At 38.9% G+C, this 27,336-nt stretch overlaps 1 protein-coding gene and 1 pseudogene across 4 annotated transcripts in view; one reads left to right on the top strand and one right to left on the bottom strand.

Annotated features, from left to right (window-relative positions):
• The window catches only part of GNPTAB (N-acetylglucosamine-1-phosphate transferase subunits alpha and beta), a 72,264-nt gene that overhangs the window by 29,566 nt on the left and 15,362 nt on the right, over nt 1-27,336 (bottom strand). The window contains exons 2-7 of one of the 3 annotated variants that reach the window (XM_027593592.2): nt 17,968-18,053; nt 10,908-11,100; nt 9,700-9,741; nt 7,397-7,602; nt 842-906; nt 332-466 (exon numbers count right to left, since the gene is read on the bottom strand). In XM_027593592.2, the coding sequence (XP_027449393.2) occupies nt 332-466; nt 842-906; nt 7,397-7,602; nt 9,700-9,741; nt 10,908-11,100; nt 17,968-18,053 (727 nt within the window). Of the gene's footprint in view, nt 1-331; nt 467-841; nt 907-4,919; nt 5,026-7,396; nt 7,603-9,699; nt 9,742-10,907; nt 11,101-17,967; nt 18,054-27,336 lie in introns of those variants that run through there. The other 2 variants (XM_027593593.2, XM_027593594.2) reach the window with 2 other exon arrangements.
• Nucleotides 3,251-3,703, top strand: LOC113921985 (annotated as a pseudogene). Its single transcript, XR_003519876.1, has one exon. The product of XR_003519876.1 is annotated as a protein S100-A10-like (transcript).

Genomic DNA, 27,336 nt, shown 5'->3' with positions numbered 1-27,336 from the left:
TTTCTGTCTGGGAAACCAGCAAACCAAATAAGACTCTTAAATTTTTGCCTAAATAAAGAGTAAGGGGCTCAGTGGTTAAGCATCTGCTTTCAGCTCAGGTCATGGTCCCAGGGTCCTGGGATTGAACCCCACATCAGGCTTCCCACGGAGTGGGATGAGCAGGGGCACCTGGGTAGCTGAATCGGTTAAGCGTCTGCCTTTGGCTCAGGTCATGATCCCAGGGTCCTGGGATTGAGCCTGCTCTACTATAATGAAATGGACCACAAGAGAAGAGTCATGCATTAAATGAAAATGTGCTATATACTCATTGCTCTGTTTCCTACACTCTTACCAGTTTTATTTTAGAAGAAAGATTTTCTGGCAATTTTGTTTTTAGTTGATTTGTTTCCTTGAATGTCAGTGGAAATCCACTCAGGAAAGCCAGATCTTGCATTAGCACTAACCCAGGGACTTCTTTATCTGTGGTCTAAAATAAAAGAGGGAAAAACACAACTCACTTTCCACATCATAAGGCTGGTGAAAACTTACAGCTTCAAAATCAGAATGTTAAGATTACTTAAATCAGCATTCATTAATACTTGTAAGCTAGGCTTAGTGAAAAAGTATACATTAAAAAGCCTCTCAACCGGTGATGGGTATTAAGGAGGGCACATACTGCATGGAGCACTGGGTGTTACACAAAAACAATGAATCGTGGATCACCACATCAAAAACTAATGATGTACTATATGGTGACTAACATAACATAAAAAAAAAAAAGCCTCTCAAGGTAAAACAGCTTTATTACTTACACTTTTATTCTAGTCTACTGCATAGATATAATTAATTTACAATAACATACCAAATAGCCCCTCCAAACTGTCTGTTTGCTGTTTCCTTTAAACATTCCACTCTGGGCATCTTCAACTACAATAAAGAATACAATAAAAAAGCATGTTTTTAATGAATACTTACCTATGATATCTGCCAAAACACTACAAAGCATTTTGAGAGCTGTTACGGCAGTATAATACATGGTCTCAAAAACAGGTAGTTGGGGGAGACAAATTTAACCCATCCAACAAAAGGGGAATGATGTAATACCAGTGTACAACTACATGTTAAAATTTTGCAGTACTGAAGGAGAGATTCATACAGGCAGCAGAAACATGAAAATGACTGACAAAATCACAGATGTTGGAGCAAACATCAACATATTAAAAAAAAAAAAAAAAAAAAAAGCCTGTTTGGCTAGAGTAAAACATTTGGGAGTGGTAGGTACAAGAAGGGTAACCAGAAGGGGGCCCTTGACAGCTAGGCCAATGGCATATAGATTAACAGCAGGGAGCCACTGTAGATCCTAGGGTTCCCCAAGGGTCACAGTGAATTCCTAAAATTCATCAGGTAAGGCTGAATAGAGCAGATTAAGTTAGAGATGGAGAGGGGGGATGACACAGCCTAACTGGGAGAGAGTTCTAAAGTGAAGGGGACAAATGAAATCAACTTGATCCTGACATTTGGGGATCCCAGGATCTTGGAAAACAGGAGGTCAGAAGACTGTAATCTGCAAAATGGGCATAGAAAGCAAGGTCCAGCCTGGCCAAGATAACTGTTGGTTCTGGGCAAGAGTCTCAGATGACCATAAAAATAGAATTGGTGAGCAATGAAAAAATGAAAGCCTTTGCGGTATATTGTTAATCTTTAAAGGAAGCACTGAGCACTAAGAGGAGTACATTATGAATAAACTTATCAGATATGCACCTCTCTCTCTTTCTGTCTCTCCCCATCGTCATGGGAGGTTCTACACTGGTAGATCAGAGAATTCTAATAGATGTGGTGTAGCTTTTTGTACATAATCTTGGCAAAGGTAACTAATGACATCTCATGTCATCTTTATGGATATAAGAGAAACTTAGCCTAGATCTCAAGTTTGGTGGAATATAACCAATTCTGACTAAAGAATGAAATTATAAAGATACCATCAACCTAAAGAGAGGTTTTAGAGGTTTGCTGTAGTTTCTGTCTTGTTCAATAATCCATCAAGGTTTTGGAAGACACAGAAGGCATGCTTGCAGAACGTGTGGATTTACACGAAGCAGACAGAGAAGTGATTATCTTGTATAAACCATATTAGAGGTTCCCCAAAGTTACAATTTGGAGCAACAAGTCAAAGCTAGCAAAATGAAATCTCCTACAAACAAAGACCTTTAACTTGTTACCAAAAACCAACTATGCAAGCATAAATTAAGAAGTATTTGAGTATTAGCATGTTTTTTTTTTTCTTTAAGTAGGTCTCCTTGCCCATCGTGGGGCTTGAACTCACTTCAGATCAAAACTTGAATGCTCTACCAACTGAGCCAACCAGACATCCCTATATTAAGTTTCTTTAAAAAGACTTAGGAGTTTTAGTCCAGGGCACACAAGCAGGGGGAGCAGCAGGGGGGAGAGAGAAGCAGACTCTCTGCTGAGCAGGGAGCCCAATGTGGGGCTCAATCCCAGCACCCTGGGATCATGACCTGAGCCAAAGGCAGACGCTTAACCGATTCAGCCACCCAGGTGCCCCTGCTCATCGCATTCTGAGTTAAAGCCAAAGTCCTTGCTTGTCATGGCTGCCAGGGCCAACCCCATCCATTACCCCATTACTTCTCTAGGCTCATCTCTTGCCCCTCTGCCTTGTTCACTCTATTTCAGCCACACCGGCCTCCATGCTCTTCTTCAAATATGCCAGACACACTCCTGCCTCAGGGTCTTTGCACTGGCTAGTCCACTTAACTGAATACACTCCTTGCCCATATATTCATTTTGTTAGCCCTCTCACCTTGAAATTTTCACTCAGAAGTCACCTTCTTGGTGAGTCTGCCTTTATCACCCCATTTCCCCTGCTCAATTTTTCTCTACACCACTTGTCTTCTACAAACTATATAATTGACATGTATGCTGTATTTATTGCCTGTCTCCCTCTGCCAAGATGTAAACTCTTTGAGGGCAAAGATTTTTGTCCATCTCTTCACTGCTGCACCTTCAGCACTGAGAACAGTACCTGGCAAATAGTGTACACTCAACAAATACTTAACGAAGAGTCCCACTCTCTTTGCAAATGAAACATTTATTCTACTCTAGCTGACACACTTTAAAAGTAACAGAGTCCCCCACCCCCGCCCCATACTAAGGCTTCCAGCCCGCCACGCTCCGCTCACTGGCCGTGTGTCCCAGCCAGCCAATCGTCCCAGCCGTGCCTTGGGCCGCCAAGGTTTCAACAGACCTCACCAAAATGCCATCTCAAATGGAACACGCATGGAAACCATGATGTTCACGTTTCACAACTTTGCTGGGGATAAAGGCTACTTAACAAAGGAGGACCTGAGAGTACTCATGGAAAAGGAGTTCCCTGGATTTTTGGAAAATCAAAAAGACCCTCTGGCCGTGGACAAAATAATGAAGGACCTGGACCAGTGCCGAGACGGCAAAGTGGGCTTCCAGAGCTTCTTCTCGCTAATTGCTGGGCTCACCATCACATGCAATGACTATTTTGTAATACACATGAAGCAGAAGGGAAAGAAGTAGGCAACATGAGCAACACTCCCGCCCGCCCAATGAGAGTTCTCCCGAAGGGTCTCTAGGAATCTGTCCCACAGCTTCCCCCTGTATAAAGGATTCCATGAGCAGATTGGGACCCTCAGAAAATGTACAAATAAAATCCAACCCCCATTTGAGAAGCAAAAAAAAAAAAAAAAAAAGTAACAGAAACCATGGGGTGCCTGGGTGGTGCAGTCGGTTGAGCGTCTGACTCTTGGTTTCGGTTCAGGTTGTGATCTCCGGGTCATGACATGGAGCCCCGCATCAGGCTCCTTGCTCGGTGAGGAATCTGCTTGAGACTCTCTCTCTCTCTCCCCCTCTGCCCCTCCCCTGTGCTCACTCTCTCTCTAAAATAAATACATTTTAAAAATAAAAAATAAATAAAAGCAACAGAAACTAAAGCTCATTCTGAGGACAACAATCTAGGACACAGACAAGCCCCTAAGAGACAGCTAAAAGAACAGGAATGAAAAGAAATGTCATATGGGAAAGAGATTATATTACATTAGTTCTGGAAGATCCCAACGGGTACAAATTTAACCAGTGTGAGAAAGCTGTAAGGAAGCACTTCATAATTCCTTGTAAAGGTCAATGTAGTCCAGAGGTAAAATGAATTATCACAGGAGAAAATTCATTTCCTATAGATCAAAGGGGATAAGCTTGACTGGAAAAACCACCTTGCTGAGAAATCCAGGCCCAGGCTACAGGGCTGGACTGCACGACTGCCGAAGTCCTGTCCACTCAGGAGAGCCTAGATGACAAGTGCAGTGGCAGAGCATTGGACGGGCAGAAATGACACATTTCACAAGGAGAAAAAAGTCAACAGCTCTTGATGATGAACTTGAAAGAAGTTAAATGAGATAAATGGAACAGCAAATGTGGATACAAATTTTTTATCTAGATCAGGGGTTGGCATTCTATGGCCAAAATTTAGCCACTGCCTGTTTTAGTATGGCCCCAAGCTAAGAACAGTTTTGACATTTTAAAATGGCTAAATATTAAATACTTATATAAAATACCTACATAATATCCTCCATGTTGCCTATTGGCCCACAAAGCCTAAAATATTTATTATCTGGTCCTTTAAGAAAGAATTTGGCAATCCCTCATCTAGGTAATTGAGGAGAATAGAGAGTGAGTCTGCGCCCCACTAGAAATGTAAGCTCTGTGAAGGCAGGGATGTGTCTTTTTTGTTCTCTGCTGTTTCCCAGTTACCTGGAACAACATCCAACACAGAGCAGTGGCTCCACAAATCTTTACCGAACAAATGAGTAAGTAGTGCAAATAGAAACCCAAGTGGGAATTCAAAAACAGTGTTTAGAAGACTATAGTTTAATACAAATTTTATTTACATCAAAACTTACAAATTCTTAAGTCTTTACTATGTTATAAAATTAGCAGAGGAAAAATTCAAGATTCTCTCCATAGATGTTATAACCGAGTTATAATTCTTAATGTCATTCCTTTTTCTCTTCGGGGAAAACATCATCAGAGTACCTTAAAACTAATTTAAAAAACAAAGTTACTTGGCCAAGGAATCATCAACAGGGTGAAAAGGCAACTTACAGAACGGGACAAAATACTTGCAAACCACCCATCTGATAAAGGATAGCTTTTTGTTTTTTTGTTTTTTTGTTATTATGCTCAGTTAGCCATTGTATAGTACATAATTAGTAAAAAAAAAAAAGAAAAATAGATTCTACAAAACAAAAAAGATGGCATTCTATGTAATAATTACCACCCAATAAAAGAATATAATGGGAAATGACACCTCATAAGAACACAATTTTACAATAATCATTAAGAGGACAGGCATCAAATGAATGAGGTTAAATGCTTAGTACTGACACACATGAGGTGATAGAGCCATTACCATAAGTGTTCAATGCTGACATATAAGTCTACAAGTTGTAGAGGAAGAATACATCTTTCCACAAAACCAGATGCTCAGTATACAAACTACACACTGTAAAGACCAAAGATCTCAAGATAATGTCTGTATTTAAGTTATTTCAAAGAAATAATATTCACTTTATTAAAAAAATACACTTTATTGACAGTTAAAAAAAAAGCTAGATTTAGCGAAACAAGAAATCAAGATAATTTGTTATAATTTGTCAAAGATTATATTTTCCTGTATATTTAAACTGTAACTTAAATACAAAAATGTTATTTATACAAAATAATTGAGAAACAAATCTGTAGTGTAAAGGCAGCGATATCTATACCTAGGTTACAATTTTCTTTCAAATTACAAATAACTTACTAAGTGCCAAGAAGACAGCACGATGTTAGACACTGTTAAGGACACAAATTGGTGAGCGATAAGGTCTCTGCTAGATTAAGAAATTAGATGGGGACACCATAAACTACTACGTAATCAAAAACTAAGTTCTGGGGCGCCTGGCTGGTGTAGTCAGTCAAGCATCTGACTCTTGGTTTTGGCTCAGGTCATGATCTCAGGCTCATGAGATCAAGCCCCACAGCGGGCTCCGCACTCAGCATGGAGTCTGCTTGGATTCTCTCTGCCCACTCCCTCTAAAAAATAAATAAATCTTTAAAAACAAAACAAAAAAACCCCAAAAAACTAAGTTGTGAGTCAGGTTACAAGTACTACAGGGATACAGAAAAGTAAAAAGAATTAGAATCACTGTGAATGTACTGTCCAAGATCTTCATGGAGACAGAGGTGGGGCTGAAAAGAACGGGAGGCAGGCTGGGAGAGGAGAGGACCAGGACAGCGGCACCACGTGTGTGAAGACACTGGCAGCCTCGAGGAGGGCAGGAGGGCAGGGGAAACAAAGGGCAGAATCAAGGCTGGGTCCTGAACACCAGGAAGGGGAATCTGTAACAAAGATGTATGTAACAAATACATAGTACCGTATTATTGTCTTCAAAAAGGAAGCAAGCAAATAAAATCAGAACTTTCTGATTCATTCAGATTGTGTGCCGGACAGATTGGAGAGGAACTTTACAGGTAGACAGAGGAGTTAGGCAGCTATCACCGGAGCCTGTGTGAAGGAATTCAGTCTGGTGCGGAGGAAGTGAGATGAGTAAGAAAGGGGAGAATCATTTGCAGAAAACAAAAGCAAGTAATAGGGTGATGTTAATCTATCAGTGATGGATGTAAAAAGTAAGAACACATCAAAGATATTTCCAAAGATTTAAGCTGGGAGGTATGACACTGAAAGAATGGGAACTTGAGAACAGGCTCAATGTTGTAAAGGGAACATGACAGTTTTCATTTTACACAAGTGAAAACACATGTAGCCTCCAAGGAGAGAGGCTCAGTGCAGAGGAAGCATGAGAGACAAGAGGCCAGAAGAGACACAGGCATAGGGCTCACCAGCTCAGTGGCCAAGTGGGAGGATGGGATCTCTAGATATGCCTATTGTTCTACTTCAGAAATTACAATTTCAATTCTATTATCTGACCAAATCAACTGTATAATCAGATAATTCAGAATGGAAAGTAAGAATGTTCCAGGTATGTTCTGTTCAAACTGTAGAAAATAACCTTACTGAAGAGTTATATGGTAAAAAAATAATAATAGTAATAAGCCTCCACAATAACTCAGAGCCAAGAGAATAAGGTAAATGGAAGTATCAAATTTCAGGTCCTGACCACAGCACAGAAAGGCGAGTGTATTACAGAGTAAGATATATGCAATCCCTTTCTGACATTAGGGCTGAAATACAGTGGCAGCTTTTTTGCTTCTGTTTTTATGTTTTTAGTTTATCAGGTACTTCTTTAAAACGGAATCATGTCTGTTCCATTCAGAATTTTGTTACTCAAAAAGCCAATGATGACATGATTTTAAAATATCCATAAGGAGATCTTACCATTCTTAGCACTGTCGAAAACAACAACTGAGACATTAGTGGAAGGGTTTTTTGGTTTTGCAACATTGAATATGTCACTGGCAGAATGAAAAGATGGGTAAAGAGATGGCAGGTCCTTCAGTGTGATGTTGGCTGGCAGGGCTGGGTCCAGGATGAGCATTGGCACCTTGATGCAGTGTGTCAGCAAACACTCCAACTGCTTCTCACTGGAAACAGACACCAACATGCTCAAAAACATTCTTGAAAAATTAACCAACATTGAAAAGCTCGTTGGTACTACTAAATTTTCCAGGTATTTTTCTATATCCTGTAAAAATCATATTTAATAAACAAGGAATCTTATCTCAAGAATATAAAAAGATAGCAAGTATGATATAAAATTATTTTAAACAAGTGCAGCTTCTAAAGAAAGCGCTTTCAAACTCCTATTAATATGATTGCCACTAAAATTTACTAACTCAAAGGTGCACAAGAAATTAAGCATTTCATTACTACCATTTTAAAGGTATTTTCATAATTCCAGTGAAGTCTATCATTAGGCAGATTAGGAAGTAGATAAATTCTGTTTACAGAATTTAGTCAGCCTACCAGATACAATTTACCAATTCACAATTAAATACACTGGAAAGACACTACACCGATGTAAATAAAAGCAAATGTGACAAGGTTCTAAGATGAATGCATGAGATATTTCTGTCTAAACATAAGGAATACCTAGAATAAACTAACTACCTAAATAAACAATGGACAAAACACAGCTGGAGAATTCACAAAGTGGGAGCTACAACTAGTTAATATATAAAATTGTCCAACCTTACTAATATTTAAAGAAATGCAAAAGAAAATGAGGTATCACATTTTGTTTACTAAATTAGCATCCCTCAAAAAATGGATTCAATGTTAGTGCAAGCAGGGTACACCTATTTCTCTCGAACACTGCAGGTGGGTATTCCCCATTTCCTCTCTGGAGAAGCAATTTTATAGCAAATGCATGTGTCCTTATTTAGACCCATAAAAACTTATACATATGCTTCTTCCTCAGTAGTTTACTTCCAGGAATCTAATCCAAGTAGGAGAAGAGAAACAAAACAGGAAAAACAAACCCACAAACAGAAAATGCGACAAACCCAAATATAAGATCACAAAATATTTACAATAGTGAAAATACAGAAGTGCCCAACATTTAGTAAATTATAGTACAGTTACTTTATGGAATATTATACAACTATTAAAACTGAGAAGAAGCATGAAGATAATTTATCAACATAGATGTACAGATCATATAAAATTTGAAAAGTATACAAAATTGTACATAGATTATAAATTACAAAAGATTATAAATTACAACTATAAATACATGTATGAAAAGGGAATAATAAAATGATCACAGTTGTTGAATAAGGACCATAGAATTATGTGAGCCTGTTCTTTTCAAGGTCCTTTCAACCTTTCTGTAACATGGCAGCATTACTTTGAATAATTAAAAAATTTATTTGTTACTTAAAAATAACAGTATTTTAAAAATTAAAAATATTAACAGTGGTATTAAGAGTAGTATATTTATATTAGTATTGAAAAGTATTAACAGTAGTATTACAGTAGTATATTTATAAATTAATATATATAACATAAAGAAATGATTCAGAGGGTACTTCTAGACCTCAAAATTCCTCAGGATCACTTCTATAAAATAACTCTAATAATAAGTCTAAAAGGTTAAGTGGGGGGTGCAGTTAACAGAGACTTCCACTGGACAGTGAGGCAGTCTTGTTTTAAGGGCCTATCAGAGTCAGTTATGATTTAAATCATGATAGGCACCATCTGATTCTTGGCATTGGGCTAAATCCTCTTCCCAAGTCCTTAAATATAAGACAGAACTAGGACAGCTTTTTAAAGGAAATATATTATGAACACACAACTGAATGATGGATATAAATTCTAGAAATGAAAACACTGGGTATAAGTCATACTTTTAAGTGGACCAAGAGAACAGAACACTAAGACAGATTAATGAAAATGACAGAGAAGAAAACCTTACCATCCAGAAACCTAACCCATCCGGAAACGATAAAGCTTTGGTTAAGTACAACCTGAATAAGAGTTCTCAATCAACTATGCCTTTGGCACTGCAAGATCTTCCATCTAAGGGAGGCACTTAATTTGGGGGTCAAAAACTAGCAGATGAGGGATTGAAGAGGAACAATAAATGCAAAATACTGTGTATCCAACAAAAACAAGTGAGAACCTGGCAGTTTCACTTCAATACTTCAACTTCTATTCCTGAGAGGAGAATCAAAACTTACCTCTTCTTAGTTGGTTCCGTTGTGTTCTTCCCAAGGATTTCTCTAATGAAAGCAAATATATTTCATTACATATGCATGGGCTAGTACTAGCCCTAAATGTGAACAAGAGGTGACTCACAACATTGATTTTCTTGGTTACTCCCCCTGGAACTAACCAGTAGGTTAGGAAATAAAATGGTTACAACATTTAAGATGCATAATAAATTTTAAGTTTCAATGAAATATGCTCAAGTTATTATCATCGCATACCTCCCAGAGTATTCAAAAAAGCTTAAAATTTAAGCTTTTACATTTTACTAGTAAAACATGGTACCAGGCTGCCAAAGTCATTTTCATGCACTGGGAAGGTATAATATTCTCTAACACAAAGCTTAAAATTTAAGCTTTCACATTTTACTAGTAAAACATGGTACCAGGCTGCCAAAGTCATTTTAATGCACTGGGAAGGTATAATATTCTCTAACACAAAGAGAAAGAGACAATTTGTTGCAGTACAACTTGGTCAATGACCTGCAACTAGGGAGCACCCATTAACATTTACAAAGAAATGAATGGAGAAATTCTCAACAAAAACTGCTAAGGAATCATAGCTCTAAAGACTCTCCATTCAAGGGCATTGTACCTTTCTCAGATAAAAGAAATAAAATGATCAAAATTCCGTATATAAAAAAAACTAGCAAAGTTTCTAATTCCATATTGTATGATTTGATATTAAAAAGGATAAAAGGAATACACTTTGTCTTTATCAAATGGAAAAAAGTTAAGTCTGTAGGCCTGTTTTGTTTTTCAAGGGAATAACGGGTCTTACCATGAAGATACGCTGAAAAACAAACACCTTATTTCATGAAGATATCACACCTGGGACTCAGCCTGAGTAAGCAGGAAGTCTAGGGCTTTCTTGGGACGCTCCTTTCCCTTTAGGGCCCTCGGAGAGCAAGGCATCACTAGAGTAGCACAGTCATAAAATGGCCATCTTACGAAGTAAGGCCAAGAGTCACTAAAGTGGCTGAGTTCTCCTTGGGCACTAAGAAACAAGAGTCAGACACATGACCGACAACATCTTCTAACGGCACGAATTTGAGATGGGCTAGCAATGTTGTCAGATTTTTGTTTGGATAGCATTGTGAACATCACCCTTCCCTCTGAAATGTATCGTTACTTGTACTCAAAGAACTGTGTGTGTTTTGTTTTTAAAGAATCAGTTTTACCTCATTGCTTTCTGCTCCTCCTCCATCTGTTCTCTGACTTGCTGTAGTTCCTTCAGTAGTTCAAGATCTGTGCCATTCACCCAGGTATAAACCACGTCGATCGGCATGGGCAGACAGAGCCTAGGGCAAACCCACAGGTCTTCCAGCTTACATGCATTTTTCCAATACATTTGGGAATAAGAGTGTAACAGGGCTTAAATTCAAAGGTTACGAAAAAAAAGTCAATGAAAAGGTAATCCAACCAGCCAACCACATCATAGAATTGCATGTTTTCAAACTGGTGCTGGGAGACTATTTGTTGAGAACTTTCTCTGCAAGATGCATGCAGATCTTTATGCAGTTCTGTATCACTCCACTTTAAGACTGTCAGGAGCTCTCCTAAGCTCAGTTTACACTCCTACATGCTCAATTTAGCAAACAAGGGTGCTGTGATGCAAATGTAGCCAAACATAGAAATTAGAAGCTAAACAAAATTACCAAAAAGGAGTTATCCAATAGTTCCTAATGAAGACCCAGCCCTATTTAATGCTGCAGCCTTCCTTACTCCCTGCTGCCCCAAGTCCAGCCCCTCCCAACCCTCCTTCCCGGGCCCTGTTTTTTCTTGTTTTCATAGCACTTACCACCTTCTAACATATTAAATAATTAACATGTTACCTACATTGGAACTGTATGTGTCCCTCCCCCAGAATGTAAGCTCCAAGAAGGCAGGAAGCTTTCCTGTTTTGTTACCTAAAGTATCCAACCAATTAGAATAGTGCCCAGCACACAGAAGCTCAGTATTTGTTAAATGAGTCAATGATATATATGAAACACTAGCACAGACCTTCCTGAAACTGCTTGATTTTTTCCTTATCATTTCCTCAAAATAAGGAGTCAGACAGGCATCTAATTCGTATCTCACCTAAGTCTCGTGTTAGTGTTTTGTTCAGGTTTTACCCCTGCTGAAAGCTCTCTTCCCCTTTCTTTTACCAACTTAACCAAAATTCCCCCCATCTTTCAGGTCTACTTCAGACCTATGATACAGGAGTTCATCATGACTCACAGGCAAGTGGCATTTCAGCAAAGATGTGAAGGAATTGAGGAAGCAAGCAATGTGGGTAACTGGGGGAAGAATGGTTCAGAGAATGGGAACACCACGTGCAAATGCTCTGAAGCAGACACCTAACTGGCAATGGTCAAGGAGCTAAAGGCCAGTGTGGCAGAGACAAGGGGAGAAAAGGGGAGAGCATAAGAGAAGATGAAGGTCAGAGAGGAACCAGGGACCCAGAGCTTCATGGGAAAAATGAGGAATCACCTCATACTCGAGACATATGTGAAAGCTGAACATCTACCAACCCTCCTGACGATGGTCACTATTGTCTGCAGAATAACATCTAAACCGTGTCATAATCTGCACCTTGTGCTCTAGACACTCTGTTGCTTACCCCAACGGAGTAAGACTTGCAAGCTTTTGTGCCTTTGAACATGCCTCTCGCTCTGCCTAAAATATCCTTTTTTACATGCTTTGTTGAACCACTTCCTCCTTCCCCAATCGCCCGCTCCCCTCACCTCCCACAAAGAGAATGTACCGCTTACCATGCAGCTTCCATTGTACTCTGTACTCTAAGGAATCCTTAGCACACTATGTTATACTAGTTTTTACATGTGTCTGTCTTCCACTAGATGGACTATCTAGGGCAGATGTGGTACCATACATTCTGTGCCCTGCCGCATTAATGACTTCCTCTCTTTCCTATACCTTCGGGTTCTCTCTCCTCACCAAAACAGTATGCGAAAGCTTCCTCAGGTCCTTTAATGCATTTATTATACCAATGGTTCTCAAACATTAGCATGCATCAGAATTACCTTAGGGCTTGTAAAACAGATTGCTGGGCTCTATCCCCAGAGTTTCTGATTCACTAGGTCTGGAGTGGGGCCCCAGAACTTGCATTTCTAAGAAGTTCCCAGGTATGGCAATGCTGCTGGTCCAGAAATCCACACTAAGAACTAATGATATATATACAGGTTGTAGTTCACATACTTAAGTTAAAAAAAAAATTTAAAAAATAGCTTCCCCCGCTAAAATGCCAATTCTCTATGAGGTCAGTGAGTTCCTCTTGGTCATCACGAGATGCCTAGGAATAGGGCCTGGTACATGAGTGGGGTTTAACATATACTTGTTGGCTAAATTAACTCTAAGTTCATTCCCTCAACATATATATCAGTCTTTTCCATTAAAAAGAAATGTCTGGCACTGCCCACACCTAAATTATCCAAGGTCATCTCACTCCCAATAGTTCAGCCCAAAAATTAATTTGAAAAAACTTCTTTGGTGACATATTTTTAAAGTTTTTTTTTTAAGATTAAAAAAAAAGAATTGCACATTCCAAAGCTATCCTGTACAAGTTATTACCTGCTATTAGAAATTTTTTAACAGAGTGAGGAGATATCTATACATGTCCAGTTGGGGAAAACATTAAGTATATAATGGATTTATGTACTGGCTCTTCTAATACGGTTGTATTATATGATGAATTTAATTCTCTGATGTTAAACTAACAAACTAAGGAGATCGTGTGATCTGCCCCAGGTCAGTGAGTCAGTTGTTTTTCTACTATTAGACATGGCCACAGTGAGTCTGAGTCTTTCTTTCTAACCACAAGACCACTATATCTTAGTTTCCAGATGAGAAGAAAGTCTTTATCAAAGAGCTGAAGACTAAATAAGTCACGTATGACTCAGAACCAAAGCCATGGTGACAGTAATACAGCTTTTATTTTAATCAGTTTAGTTTAAGTAAATATACAGGCACTATGACATATAAAGGACACTATGAATGTAGTCCCTTGTTTCTACAATTCTATAAATGGTATCCAAAGAGTTGGAAGAGATTTTACACTTAATTAATCTAATACCTACATTTTAGAGATGACTAGTCCCCAGACTGACTTAATGCCTCACAATTAGTAGCAGTAGATAATTTACATATTCACTTCTTAATGACATATAGAACTTTGTTTTAAACAACATTTCAAATAACTTTAAAAAGACTTGCAGAGAAACTAGCAAAATAATGAAAACGTCCTACAAATATTATGGTATTTTAAAATATATCAGAACATGTGATGTTATATATGATCCATTTACTTGTCATCATCAAAATTAGGCAATTTTGAAATATCCCTATATAAAAATCAAACTATATTTTAATGCAATCTAAAATTAGGAGGAGAAATATTTAACACACATACACAAAACTTTTCAGAAAGAGAACAAGAACTGCTGACCTCCATATCTGGATTTTCTAAAGCTACTTTTCCTTCTAAAGTTTTGAAGCTCCTTCAGGGCAAGGATTTCTGCAAGTGTGCACCATCAGCACAAGCACAACATAAGGCACAGGAGGTTGAGTAGGTGCTTGATAAATATTTGATTAAAAAAAAAGACAATCCATTTTGAGCTTTTCTTAGGAAAACTGGCTATAATGAAAACAAAGTAGGAAAATTTTATTTCATTAAGAATCTGTAAATGAATTGTTCTCAAAGTGTAGTCACCAGACCAGCAGCTTCAGTATCACCGGTGAACTTGTTAGAAATGAAAATTCTGTGAGCCCCTCTGAGACCTCCAGACTCAGGAACTCTGGGGGTGGGAGGAAAATGCATTTTCTCAAGCCTTCCATGGGATTCTGCTGCACACTAAGGTTTTGAGAACTGCTATGTTAAAGAACATTTAATAATTATTCACTTCACACTTAATAATTATTAAGGACCCCAAAAAGCTTGTTTATAGGTTATAACTATTCATATTTGCCATATTTGAAAATAAAACATTAAAAATATTATAATATTCATTTTAAAACAAAAAACCTCTTCACACGTTAACATGAATAACTTTTTAAATGAAAATAACAATATTTTCCAAAACAACAAAAAAATTTAGTGAGAAGAGAGGCATTGATTTACATTTCTGCCAATCTCTTTAATGACTTAGTAGAAGAGAGCAAGCACCTCAGATGTTCCGTGTTCAATCTATTCCCATGTGTTGTTTTGGTTGAACTATATATAATGAAAACCCAGGCTCATACAGATACTTAGCTGGAAAGGAGAGTTGTATTTTAATAGCCTTTTCAGGGGGCCCCTTGGGTGGCTCAGTTTGTTAAGCGTCTGCCTTTGGCTCAGGTCATGATCCCAAGCTCCTGGGATCAAGCCCCGCGTGGGACTCCCTGCTTAGAGGGGAGCCTGCTTCTCCCTCTCCCTCTGCCCCTTCCCCTTGCTCGTGCTCTCTCTTTCTCAAATAAATAAAATCTTAAAAAAAATAGTAATAGCCTTTTCAGGTAATAGCGGGTTTTCCTCTCTGATCCTACACCAAAGTAACTGGTAGTTGCTTAAAAATTAGTTGCAGTGTGGAATATGAAGCCACACTAATGAACTTTTTGTGCTTTTCCACTGAAATCCACTGGTCCTTCTTGCACTTTGAATGGCTTTTTTACCCATGCAAGATTCTGTAACATCTGTAACAGTGATCCTATAACAATGTATTGGTTATCTGGAAAATAATAGCTTACTGAGTAAATGCAGATCTGCCAAATGGTGCCCTATTTCTTTCATTTTCTTTTATAGTATTAACGAATGTGATTTTTTGGACAATGCCACAGATCTAAACAGAGAAGTCTTTATGATACTGTGAAGCTGTTAAGCCCACAGTGATAGAAACAAGGTTTCCCAAATTCTTATTTTCACCTGAAAGCTCAAATTTTATCACTGGCAACAAATACTATTACTTTTTTTTTCCTTCAAGACATAGAATTGTTCACTGTCAAGAAACATCTGCCAAATGACCAAGTCTGAGTAATAATACCGTCATCTGACCTTTCAAGTTATGACAATGGTGTTCCATGAAACAGAAGGGCTAGTCTAGGTTGCAACTCAATCACACAGGGCTTTTCCTCAAGACACTCACCATAGAGTCAGGTGCATTTCAGCCCACAGAACATTAAAAAGATGTGTGGTCAAAGGGTCAAGATATTATCAAATTAATAACTTTTACTGCTTCATCATGAACATTTTTAAGTGAAACTAGCTTTTATCTTACCCCTGCAAATATGGGGTAGTGAAGAATACAGTGACTCATGCTAAGGTGTGGCAGTTTTACCAGCAATGCTTTTACACCATCAGTGCAAATGTCAACACAGTAAAAAAGACAAATAATACCTTAGTATTGTCATAAAAAATAGTTTTGATTTCACAGATCGCTGGGGTCTTTGAAAACTGTTTTTAAGAGATCCTAAGAGGGTTGCCTGGGTGGCTCAAAAATGGTTAAGTGTCTGCCTTTGGCTCAGGTCATGATCTCTGGGTCCTGGGATCAAGCCCTGTGTCAGACTCCCTACTCAGTGGGGAGTCTGCTTCTCCTTCTCCCTCTGCCTCTACCCTGCCCCCCACCCCTGCCCCGCTCATGCTCTCTCTCTCAAGTGAATAAATACAATCTTAAAAAAAAGAGAGAGATCCTAAGAGAAAAGCCTAGAGTTTCCCTAGTTCACGAATCATTTGCTTACATGCTATTCTCCCTACTAGACTACACAATTCTTTACCGCAAAGTTGTATCTCAGTGTCTAAAACAGAGGAAGACTCAAAGACTCATTCTTTGTTAAAGGAGTAAAGTCAGGGATGTCATTCACACAAAAGACATGAAAGCAAAGAGTAAAGCTTTACGTCAACCAAAGAATCCCTTAGCCCTTCCTCCCTAAGATGTTCATGACTGTAAGAGTGCATACATCCAATCAGCGTAGTAATTTAAAAAACCGCTTATTTGATAGAAACCACATAGGCACTCATGAGAAGTGAACATAGCGACAAGGAAGTGCTTCTAAGCGGGGAGCAAGGGCTCCAGAGCAATTGGTGGCATAGTCTACAGGTCTCAGGAAACTGTCAAGGTGTGCTAACTGACACCAACTGTAGTTCCTTGTAGTTTCATTAGGTTTTCTGGTTCAGTGGGAACTATCCTCAGGGGGAAACGGACAGTCAGGATCAAGGGAAGATTTGGGTTATGGCCTCTGACATTTAGACTTTTGTGGGGTTAACTACCCTTGTTAGCTGCCCCACATTTGTTCTGCTCACCTATTGCTCCTTGCCCTATAATGATTCGCTGTGCACCCTTACAATGGAAAAGAGTCAATAAATACTGCATAAAATGAATAAATAAAAAAGGAGAAAACTCCCATTTACTTTTTAAAGTTAGAATGATGATTACCAGAAGAATCCAAAACAAAAATTCAGTAATAATGCTTCCTCTAGATGAGGGGAAATTCAAAATGGAACAGAGAGAGGCATTACTTTTCATTTTTCGGTATTATTTGAACTGTTTTCAACCACAGACATAAACTGCTTTTATGATATAAAACAATATAAGTATTAATTAAAATAAAAGAGACTGCAGTTCATTTTAGCTGCAGGAAGAAAAGGAGGATGTGGGAAAAGGTTGATTCCACTCTGAGGCCTGTCTTATGAGTGAGGAAAAATATCTCCAAGGAAAAGTTGAAGGTAGCATCCAAGAGTGGCTGCACCAAGAAGCTTCTTGGCCTTAAAGAGAAAAAGACCCAACCTGTGGGGTTGTTTGCTCCTCCTCACAGTGAGGCAGCAAGATGTGGTGACCACAGAGGTGAGTGGGGGCTCAGTCTGGTGGCTTTAACGGGACTGGCCCTGGTTAACAGAGTGATGTCAACAGAAGAATATGGGCCAGGGCTTGGAAAAGAATAATACTGGCCAAGGTAGCCACCCAGGTTCCTCATCCTACAGGGGGATGGAATTACCTTTACCTCACAGAACTGGGGCAATGATAAAATGAGATCATGTAACTCTGCAAGGCAGGATTACTCTTTGGGAATCAGATTTTAATTAGATTTTCCAATCATAAAATGTCAGGAGGGACTACAGATTCCTTCAAATAGGAGTGGTTCTGAATAGGTTAAACCATATCTACACTTGGAAAAATCCCTTCAACTTCAACTGTTGTATTTAAAGCAAGGGTGATCTCATGACTCATCATTTAAGTCCAAATAAGCTACTCTCCAAAACTGATCTCTTCTTACCGATTCTGAAAGGACTTTCCAGCAATATTGTCTCTGTAGGAATCAAACAAAACGTGGTATTGATCCCGGCTCCATTCCAGAACCACCTAGGAAAAAAAGGAAAAAAAAAAAAAAAGGAAAAAATGTTTACCCTGCATCAATACTAAGAGTATAGAACTTTCATTTCATTTCATTTTAAATTCATTAAGAATCATTAAAGGAACAGGAAAAGAAATCAAAATTCATCCATTCACCCAGTGCCTACCATATATATATATTATACCAAACACTGTGCTCAGTCCAGATAAAAAAACTACAGAAGGATAGTTATACATAAAAGCTATAGTTACTGGCCTGTGTAAGGAGGGGAATCGAAGAGATTTAAAAGGATGCAATATGAGAATTAGGTCTTAGAGAATAAGTTCACAAGGTAGGGAGAAAGGGACAGCGCCGCAAGAGCATGTTCAAAGGCTGAGAAGCAGCAAGGGTGAGTGGTTTCAGGGTAACAGGGCAGCCGGCTTTGGTGGGAGCACAGCTAGTAAGTGGAGAGAATGGGGCTGGGAAGGGAAGGAAGCTGGGCGCTGATTGCTGTGCCCTGTGTACCACGGGATGCAGCGGCACTAAAGAATTTTCAGGCAGCTAGTGATCCATCCAAAACTCGGGAGACTCTCCTCATGGCACAAAACAAAGCTATAACAGAAGAGACTGACAAGATATGGGGGTGATGGCCTTACTGTCTATGAAGTTTCAGCTGATGACCTTGCTAAATAATTCAGGAGAGAAAGTTCAGATAGGAGCTCCCTCATGTCTGCACCCGAAATCTATAAGCCCACCCACACATGTGCCCCATTTTCTTCTTCACTCCCTTCACCGTAGAGGAAGTGTCCCTCCTCCTTGCAAACACCCCATCTCTGTCCATTTGCTCTGGATCTCATCAACTTGTCTCAAGACCGTTGTCTGTTCTCTCTTTTCCTCTCAATAGGATTATTTCCATCAGCCTATACCAGTAATCTCAGGAAAACCTTCCCTTCACTCCACACCCTCTGGCAGTTGGTCCCTCTATTCCAAATTCTCTCTTTCAAGGGCAAATATCTTTACACAGTCCTTTTCTATGCTCTGTTTACCCTTCAGCCACTCCAATACCACTTCTGCCCTTACCGTGTCAGTGGTCTTACCAAGGGCTCCATGTTGTGGAATCCAGTGACATTTTCCCCATCTCTATCTCACTCAATTGGTAGCAGCTACCCAGTTCCTCCTAACTGAACCACTTCCCTAGCTTTCCTCCCATCACTCCCATGACTCCTTTTCAGTTTTGTTTGCCAGGTCATCTTCTATCTGACCTTCAAATGTGTCCTTTCATTCAATTCCTCTCCCTGAAATGCCCTCCCTTCCTGCCAAGGCTTCTTTTAGCTTCCTACTGTGCAAACCCTAGGATGTGTGGCCCTGCTACATTCAGATGACCACGGGAGCCCCCATCACTTAGATTTCATTCCAGTCAGCAGAAAGGAGAGATACGGAATGATATGCCCCTCCATTAAGGAAACTTCTTGGAAGGGGCACCTACCACTTCTGCTTTCGCTGGCCAGAACACAGTCACGTGATGGCATGTGGCTACAGGGGAGGCTGTGTGCACCCATGTGCCCAGCTGTAACTGCTCATTTCTTTGCACAGCATTCAGGTTTTCAATATCTGACCTCTGCCAATCTTGACAATCTTACTTCACTGGGATACTTCATAAACACCACAAATTCAAATAATAATCCGCCCATCACTCAATGTACTGATTTAAAAACTGAGGGTCTAATGTACCTTGTACTGGATTTACAAAGAGAAGTAAGGTAAGTTCCCTGACTTGAAGGCACTACAGCCAATGAGTAATAGAGAAATTTATTGCCGGCTACAACTGCACTGAAGAAGGAGCACCTCTTTCTAGGAAGACACTTAAAGACTTGACTAAAGAAGCAATGTTAGCAGACTTAAAGGATGAACAGGTCTGTTGGTACTAAAGCTGGGGTACAAAGGGTGTGTTAGAGGGATCTGCTACCAGACTGGATGAGGGAGTGAAGAAGGGGAAGAGAAGCGAGGTAATTGCTAGGTTTCTAGTATTTCTAGTATGAGCGACTGAAGAAACAGTGGGGACACTTAATGACAAAGAAGGAACAGGTGTAGTGGGGATGCATGCTGGTGGTAGTCCCATATTTTAGTCATGGTAGATTTGAAGCTGTGTATGCATACAACTGGCCGCTCCAACTGGAATAGAAATTCCAAGAAGGGGAATGAGCTCTATGGTACTATCACACATAACACCATAGGGTTCTATGGCAGGCATATAGCTATAAAATACCATCTTTGCTAAATACAGAATATATATCTCTTTTCAATAACATAATTGTATTGATTTGGATCAACTTATTGAGCTCAAACAGAAGTGATTCTTCATCAATATCCCTATGTAGCTGCAAAAGGACAACTAGTACATTACTTTTATAAAACAAACCACAAAAGATAAAGCTCAATATCACTGTTCTTGGCTCGTAGTGCTACCCAGAAGATGAGAAGATACTATCAGAGAGGACATACTTCACAAATGACTGAGAAACGCTGATGTGCTGTATGTTGACACAACGTGCCTTCCATCATCAGATAAATTAATCTCACCACCTCCAAACCACTTTGCTGTATTAGAAAGAAGACAGCAGCAAAGGGTCCTTATCTACCACATTTAGGAATGTTCTCCTCTCCTATCAGCGAGAGTTCTGCACACTTCAGGGAAGGTAGTAGGAATGCTGGGTTATGATTCCAGGGGACACGGGGTTTCATCCCAGCTCTGTCACTTTTATGAGATCTTATGCAAGCTCTCTGGTCTGTTTAGGCTGTTTCTTCATCTGTTTTACATTTTATAAAGGGGGTCTGACCAACTGTTCTTGAAATCCCTTCCAGCCCTAAGAGTATATGACAGAAGGAGGTGCAGGGCTGTGTGGCTGGCACCATGACCGGCATGGTTTCTTCCCTGCACCCATATGTCAATGCCACTGGGACACCATGTCTCTTTTCTTTCTGTCTTCAGCCTCCTCTGGGTCTCTTATCCCTTGTCCTAACCCATCAGCATTGAAACATGATCCTCTTCCATCATAGCCATTTCCCTTTTCTGCTTAATTCCAACTGTGAACTATACCCTATTATGGAAATCTTGCCAAACTTTTTAAGTAAATGAGTAATGTGCTATACTGGGGATCGAAAAGGAACCTTGTAAATCAAATAAAAAATCATCTGAGCACTGGTGTCAGATCATTTTCTTACACTATCAAGGACAGTGTAGGGAAAAGAGTGGAAATCTGAATGGGCAATTATGAAATTATTTATTCTGCAGTAAACTATACAAATATAAACACTTTTCAAACAACAAACAAGCCAAAATAGACCTAAGCTTGCAATTAGATCTTGTTTTCAGCCATTAGCAGCAATAAACAAAACACCAGAGGAAAAGGTTAGAGAAACACTAACTACTATAAAATCAAATTTTCATCCACAAAGCCTTTCCATATTCTTCAGCCAACCTGAACACTTCCTCCTCAGAACTTTTAACTTTCATCTCTACTGCTTATTTGGAAATCAGTTACTCATGGCCCTCTAACATTTCTTGCCTTGCATTCCTTAGCTTTTTTATCATTATTTACCTTCCCCCTCATGGAAACATCTTGTCAGACCAATTAGGTTATAAACTGCTTGAGGGTACAGAACTACTTACAATCTACTTATCGTCAACTCATGCCCAGCATGATTCATTATATACCATCTTCCTGTTCATAAATATAAATATTATCTGGTTATGGCAGGAGTAGTGTTAAGACTGGATTGGGGGGGGGGGAGCACCTGGGTAGCTCAGTTGGTTAAGCATCTGCCTTTGGCTTAAGTCATGATCCCAGGGTGCTGGGATTGAGCCGGCATCCTCTGGGCTTCCCTGCTTAGCTGGGAATCTGCTTCTCCCTCTCCTTCTGCCCCTCCCCCTGCTCATGTATGCACTTTCTCGCTCTCCTCCAAATAAATAAATAAAATCTTAAAAAAAAAAAAAAAAGACCAGGTTTGGGGACTTGGGACACCTCCAGGGGGAGAACCTCCCAGTTCTTCCATTTAGTAACTGTGTTAACTGTGGGTACTCAATTTCCTCAACTATGAACAAAGTACAAAATGTATTTCATCAGTTTGTTGTGTTGCTGCAGTAGGACAGTGATTCTCACTTGACATGCATAAATAAAAGGTCTGAGGAAGGTACCAGGCATGTTAGAAGACATGGGTAAACAAAGCATATCTTCCTGAACCAACATTTGTAATGGCAAAATATTTAAAATATTATACTGATAGAAATGCAAAATTTTTATGGAGAAAAACAAAAAACTGATGTGATTTTATAGACACAATGCTGGCCTTTAAAAAATTTCCTACTTGCCATTTTGCGCTATCCCCCCACCCCCTCCACACACACACCTCTCTACACTATTCTCTTCAGAGTATTTACTTTTTTCTGCCATCAAAAGTAGTTTGTTGGTAAAACTTAAGACACAATGAACTAAAATAGTATTAAAATACTATACGAGCTCTAAAATACCACACAAGCAATGTATTATTAATAAAGAACTGTAAAAATCATCTAGGGATGCCTGGGTGGCTCAGTCAAGTGTCTGCCTTTGGCTCAGGTCATGATCCCAGGGTCCTGGGATCAAGTCTTGTGTCCGGCTCCTTGCTCGGCAGGAAGCCTGCTTCTCCCTCTGCTTGCGCTCGCTTTCTCTGAGAAATAAGTAAAAATCATCTAAAGGTAATTTATTCTACTAGTTTAAAATATTTATCACTTTTAAGACTCCATTTTAATAATCATGGCATTCAAGGTATTCAGGATCAATCGTTGGTCATTTTTTACAAATTGCAGCCAGCCAGTCTTAATGTGTTGATAACAGAGGGGCACGTTCCCACACTCACCAAGCACCATCATGCCCGGTGCTCCTCTCCTCCCCACTGAACCCCTGCTACAAGGTACTAGCTGTGAGGCAGGCACTTCATGGGTCATTGCCCAAAGAGAAGCCCCAGGTCACACAGCTGTGTGTAAGGGGGCTGAGATGTGAATCAGCTTAATTCCAGAGCCCATGTTCCTGTTTAGCTTCGCCCAGGCTCTCTCAGCCTCAGCAGGCTGCCTCCTCCAATGCCTACTTACACGGAGCTAGCTTTGTCAAACAAACATTTATAAACGTGGTCATTCAGACAATTCTGAAACTGGTTATGTTTATCATCCTTAATTCAACGACCCAGATCTGTTTCCCTGGCATGTTTATAAATGACCACAGTCCATAATAAATTTGTTTTGCTCCCAGTATTTTTAGAATGTCTAACAGTCCTTTAACTGGCTTGTGCACACAAATACTAAAATTTTTGGATGATAAACTTTTTAAAGTTATAAAATTGGTATGTGCTTTGGTTGAAGATTTTGATAATCCTAGAAAAAGTTCAAATCCATGCCTGTAGAGGAATAATAGTTACTGCGACACAAGCTTCATAATCCTTTGTATCAGAAGAATTCCCCAGTTAAGGAAAAGAGGAAGGTAACTGTCCAGAAGAGAACTGGTATACAGTGCAATGATCTTAAGATTTACAATCAGAAGACATGAGTTTCAATCTGACACTTGATCTCAAGGTTGTGAGTTCAAGCCCCCACGGTGGGCTCCATGCTAGTTGTGGAGCCTACATAAAAAAAAAAAAAAAAAAATCAGATAAAAAAAAAAAGAAATGTGACATGGGTACCCTGTACTGTTTTACAGGGTACTGTAAAACTTAAGGTGTTGGGGCTTTCCGACCTCAAGGAGTAAGTACCCTAAGTAGCAATGACAGAGCTTTTCACACACTAATAATGATATTCGAAGTTTATAATATTCCCCCCAAAAAAGTTTAAAATATTCCTAGATTACATGTTCTTCACAGTCTCTGAAACAAAATTTATTTTTCATTAAGAGGGATTACAAGAGAGGCCAAGATATCTTAAAGATATTCTAAGCTTTATCTTTTCTTGTTGGAACTGAATATAAATGATCTACTAACTCTCCTCTTCCTTGATACCAATCAGGAAGTCAATCTGCTCATCATCATGCGGCTGCTATGACAAAATATCACAGACTGGGTAGCTTGGAAACAACAGAAATGTATTTCTCACAATTCTGGAGACTGGGAAGACGAAGATCAAGGCACCAGCAGACTGGGTGTCTGCCGAGAGCCTACTATGGTTCAGACTGCCTTCTCCTTGTAGTGACCTTGCATGGTAGGAGGGGTGAGGAAGCTCTCTGGGGCCTCTTTTTATAAAGAGATCAATTTCCACCCTCGTGACCTAATTCCCTCCTAAAGGCCCCACCTACTAACACTATTACATTGGAGATAAGGTTTCAACAAATAAATTTTGAGAGCACACAACCATTCAGTCTATAGCATTTCCCAGGGCAAAGTGACTAAAATAAGAGATTAACCCATTTCTTAATTAGGAGTTGAATGGTTATTAAAACTGGGTGATTTCCCCCATTTCACATAAAGGAAATGATCTAAACCCAAGATGCATGGCCACTATTTACTCAAACATTAATTAAACTCAAAAACACTTTTCTAGACCATTTCTACCTCCTTTACAGAATTAGACACACATCTTGTATTTGTTGAACATTTTAAGGAGCACAAAATGGAAATCAGGCCTCGGTCCTCAAGGAGCTGACACCCCTGTTAAGGACTATTTACTAGCATAAAATGATTAAGGAATATTTACTGTTCAGCTTTTAAATGAGTACAGATTGAAACAGATGACAGGAAAAATAATAGTCAAGGATAGGGTTAATCATGACAGCTTAACAAAATCTCTTTTTTTTTTTAAGGAAATAAAGGAGCAGAGAGAGGGAGAGGATTGTTTGCCACAGGGATGGGGATGGGAGCAAAATAGTAAAGGAAATCATATTAAAAAGTAGAATTAAAAACGTTAAACCTTTGACAGTTCATTGTAAAAAAAATCTAAAGGGGGAAAAAACCCAAAAAAACAAAACCTCCTGCAACCACACTTAAATAAAAGGAAAAGGAAAAAAAAACAACAACAACCTACCAAAGATTTTTTCAAAATATATTCAAACGGACTTTCTGGGTATACGCAGATTTACTTGTTTTACTGGTCAAAGGTTATAGAATCACAGAATTGTATAAGATGGACTTTAAATCCAGGGCTCAACTCTGCAAGCCAATGTCTGAGTCTCTGCTACAATGTCCTGGCAAACAGTTATTCTACCTATGAGTTTAGAACTGCACTGTCCAAAATGGTATACACTAGCCACAAATGGTTATCTAAATTAAGACTAAATAAAATTAAATAAAAAGCTCAGTACCTTAGTCACACCAGCCACATTTCAAGCACTCATAGGGTTAGTGGCTACTGTATGGGACAGCTCAGAATTACAGAATACTTCCATCGCCGCACAAACTTCCACTGGACAGTGTTATGGTTATTCAATCCTTAAAGTTAAGCAAGAGTCACACAAGGAAGCCCCAGTTTTGTGATTTCAGACAAGTCACTTAAACCTAAGTGCCAAATGTAAAATTTAAGTAATACCTTATCCTACAAGGGGTTGTTATTAAAAAACAAGTGAGCAAATATATATCCATATATTCTGACAACTATAAAGTACAATAGAAAATATAAGATATTAAGGCTATGAAAACACACTGAACTTATTTAGCCCCTCAAGGGGCTCACAGTCTGCTGGGGAGACAAATATGAGACAAATAATTACAATATATCCTGTGAAAAATATAACCAAAATATGAATGAAAGTGTAGTTGAACCTGATAAATATTTCCATTGTAACTATTAAGCCAGGAACCAAAACTAGTCGAATTAAGGTTTCTTTTTTTACTTTATTTTGGCAAAATTTAAATAAAAATTTAATTTAAATAAAAAAGTTTAGTGAAATGAGATAAAGTTTTACAAAATATCTGCTTGTGATACTGTGCTCACTTCCATCAACAAACAAATTTTATCTCATACTATTTGCTAGCTAAAAACATTTTTTAAATACACCAAGAAGAGATCTCTTTTTATGAGTTGCAAGTGCATAAAAATCATAAATTAGTTGAAAAGTATGTTATAGATTTTTAAATAGCTGCAAGGCCATTTTAAAAAGTCACCCCCTTGGGCGCCTGGGTGGCTCAGATGGTTAAGCGTCTGCCTTTGGCTCAGGTCATGATCCCAGCCAGGGTCCTAGGATCGAGTCCCACATCGGGCTCCCTGCTCCTTGGGAGCCTGCTTCTCCCTCTGCCTCTCTCTTTCTCTCTCTCTCTGTCTCTCATGAATAAATAAATAAAAAATCTTAAAATAAAAAAAATAAAATAAAAAAATAAAAAATCACCCCCTTTCCTGAAAGGCAATTAGCATTATGTATCATAAACCAAACAAAAAGTCTTTGTTCTGGCTAACACTACTTCTAGATATGTACATGCCAAGGAAATCATCACAGATGTACCCCAAAACCTGCATATATATGATAATGGCCATTATTACTTATAAAAATAAAATCTGAAAATAGTATCTAATAATTAAACAACAGGGGATCAGGAAAATAAAGTACAAACAAATATTATGAAACTATTAAGAAAAATCTTATTTTCAGGGCGCCTGGGTGGCTCAGTCAGTTAAGCGTCTTTCTTCAGCTCAGGTCATGATCCCAGGGTCCTGGGATTAAGCCCCACATCTGGCTCCTTGCTCAGCAGGGAGCCTGCTTCTCCCCCTCCCTCTCCCTCTGCCTGCCGCTCCCCCTGCTTGTGCTCTCTCTCTGTGTCAAATAAATAAATAGGATCTTTTAAAAAAAATCTTATTTTCAAATAATTATTAAAAATTAATAACCATTCACTCAATAAATATTATATGGTACCATTCTAGACTCTGAGCACATAGCAATGGTCAAAACAAAGTATCTTCCTTTGTGGAGCATAAAGAACAAAGGATAAAGTGTTTGATAAAATATTAAGTGAAAAAAGCAATAATCAAAACTTAGCAATCTGAAGCAAGACGTCAGCAAAATGGCAGAGCTAGCAACTCCAATCTCTCATCCCCCTACCCGCCCCAGAAACACTGAAAAACAAGCAGAAACTGCCAGAACAAGTAAAGAAATATTATATGAAATGTCCATGTTATAAAATATTCAGAATGGACAAATCCGTACAGACAGAAATTAGAGGTTACCAGGTCCCAAGAGGTGAATGGAGTTATTGCTTAATGGTTACAGAGTTTCTGCTTAGGGTGATGAAAAAAGTTTTGGAAATAGTGGTAATGGTTGCACAACAATGAAAATGTAATTAATGCCACTGAATTGTACACTTAAA

The sequence above is a fragment of the Zalophus californianus genome, chromosome 9 (genome assembly GCF_009762305.2).
Source record: "Zalophus californianus isolate mZalCal1 chromosome 9, mZalCal1.pri.v2, whole genome shotgun sequence".
Lineage (NCBI taxonomy): Eukaryota > Metazoa > Chordata > Mammalia > Carnivora > Otariidae > Zalophus > Zalophus californianus.
Note: the sequence above shows the minus strand (reverse complement) of the source record. Positions and strands in the feature narration are given on the sequence as shown.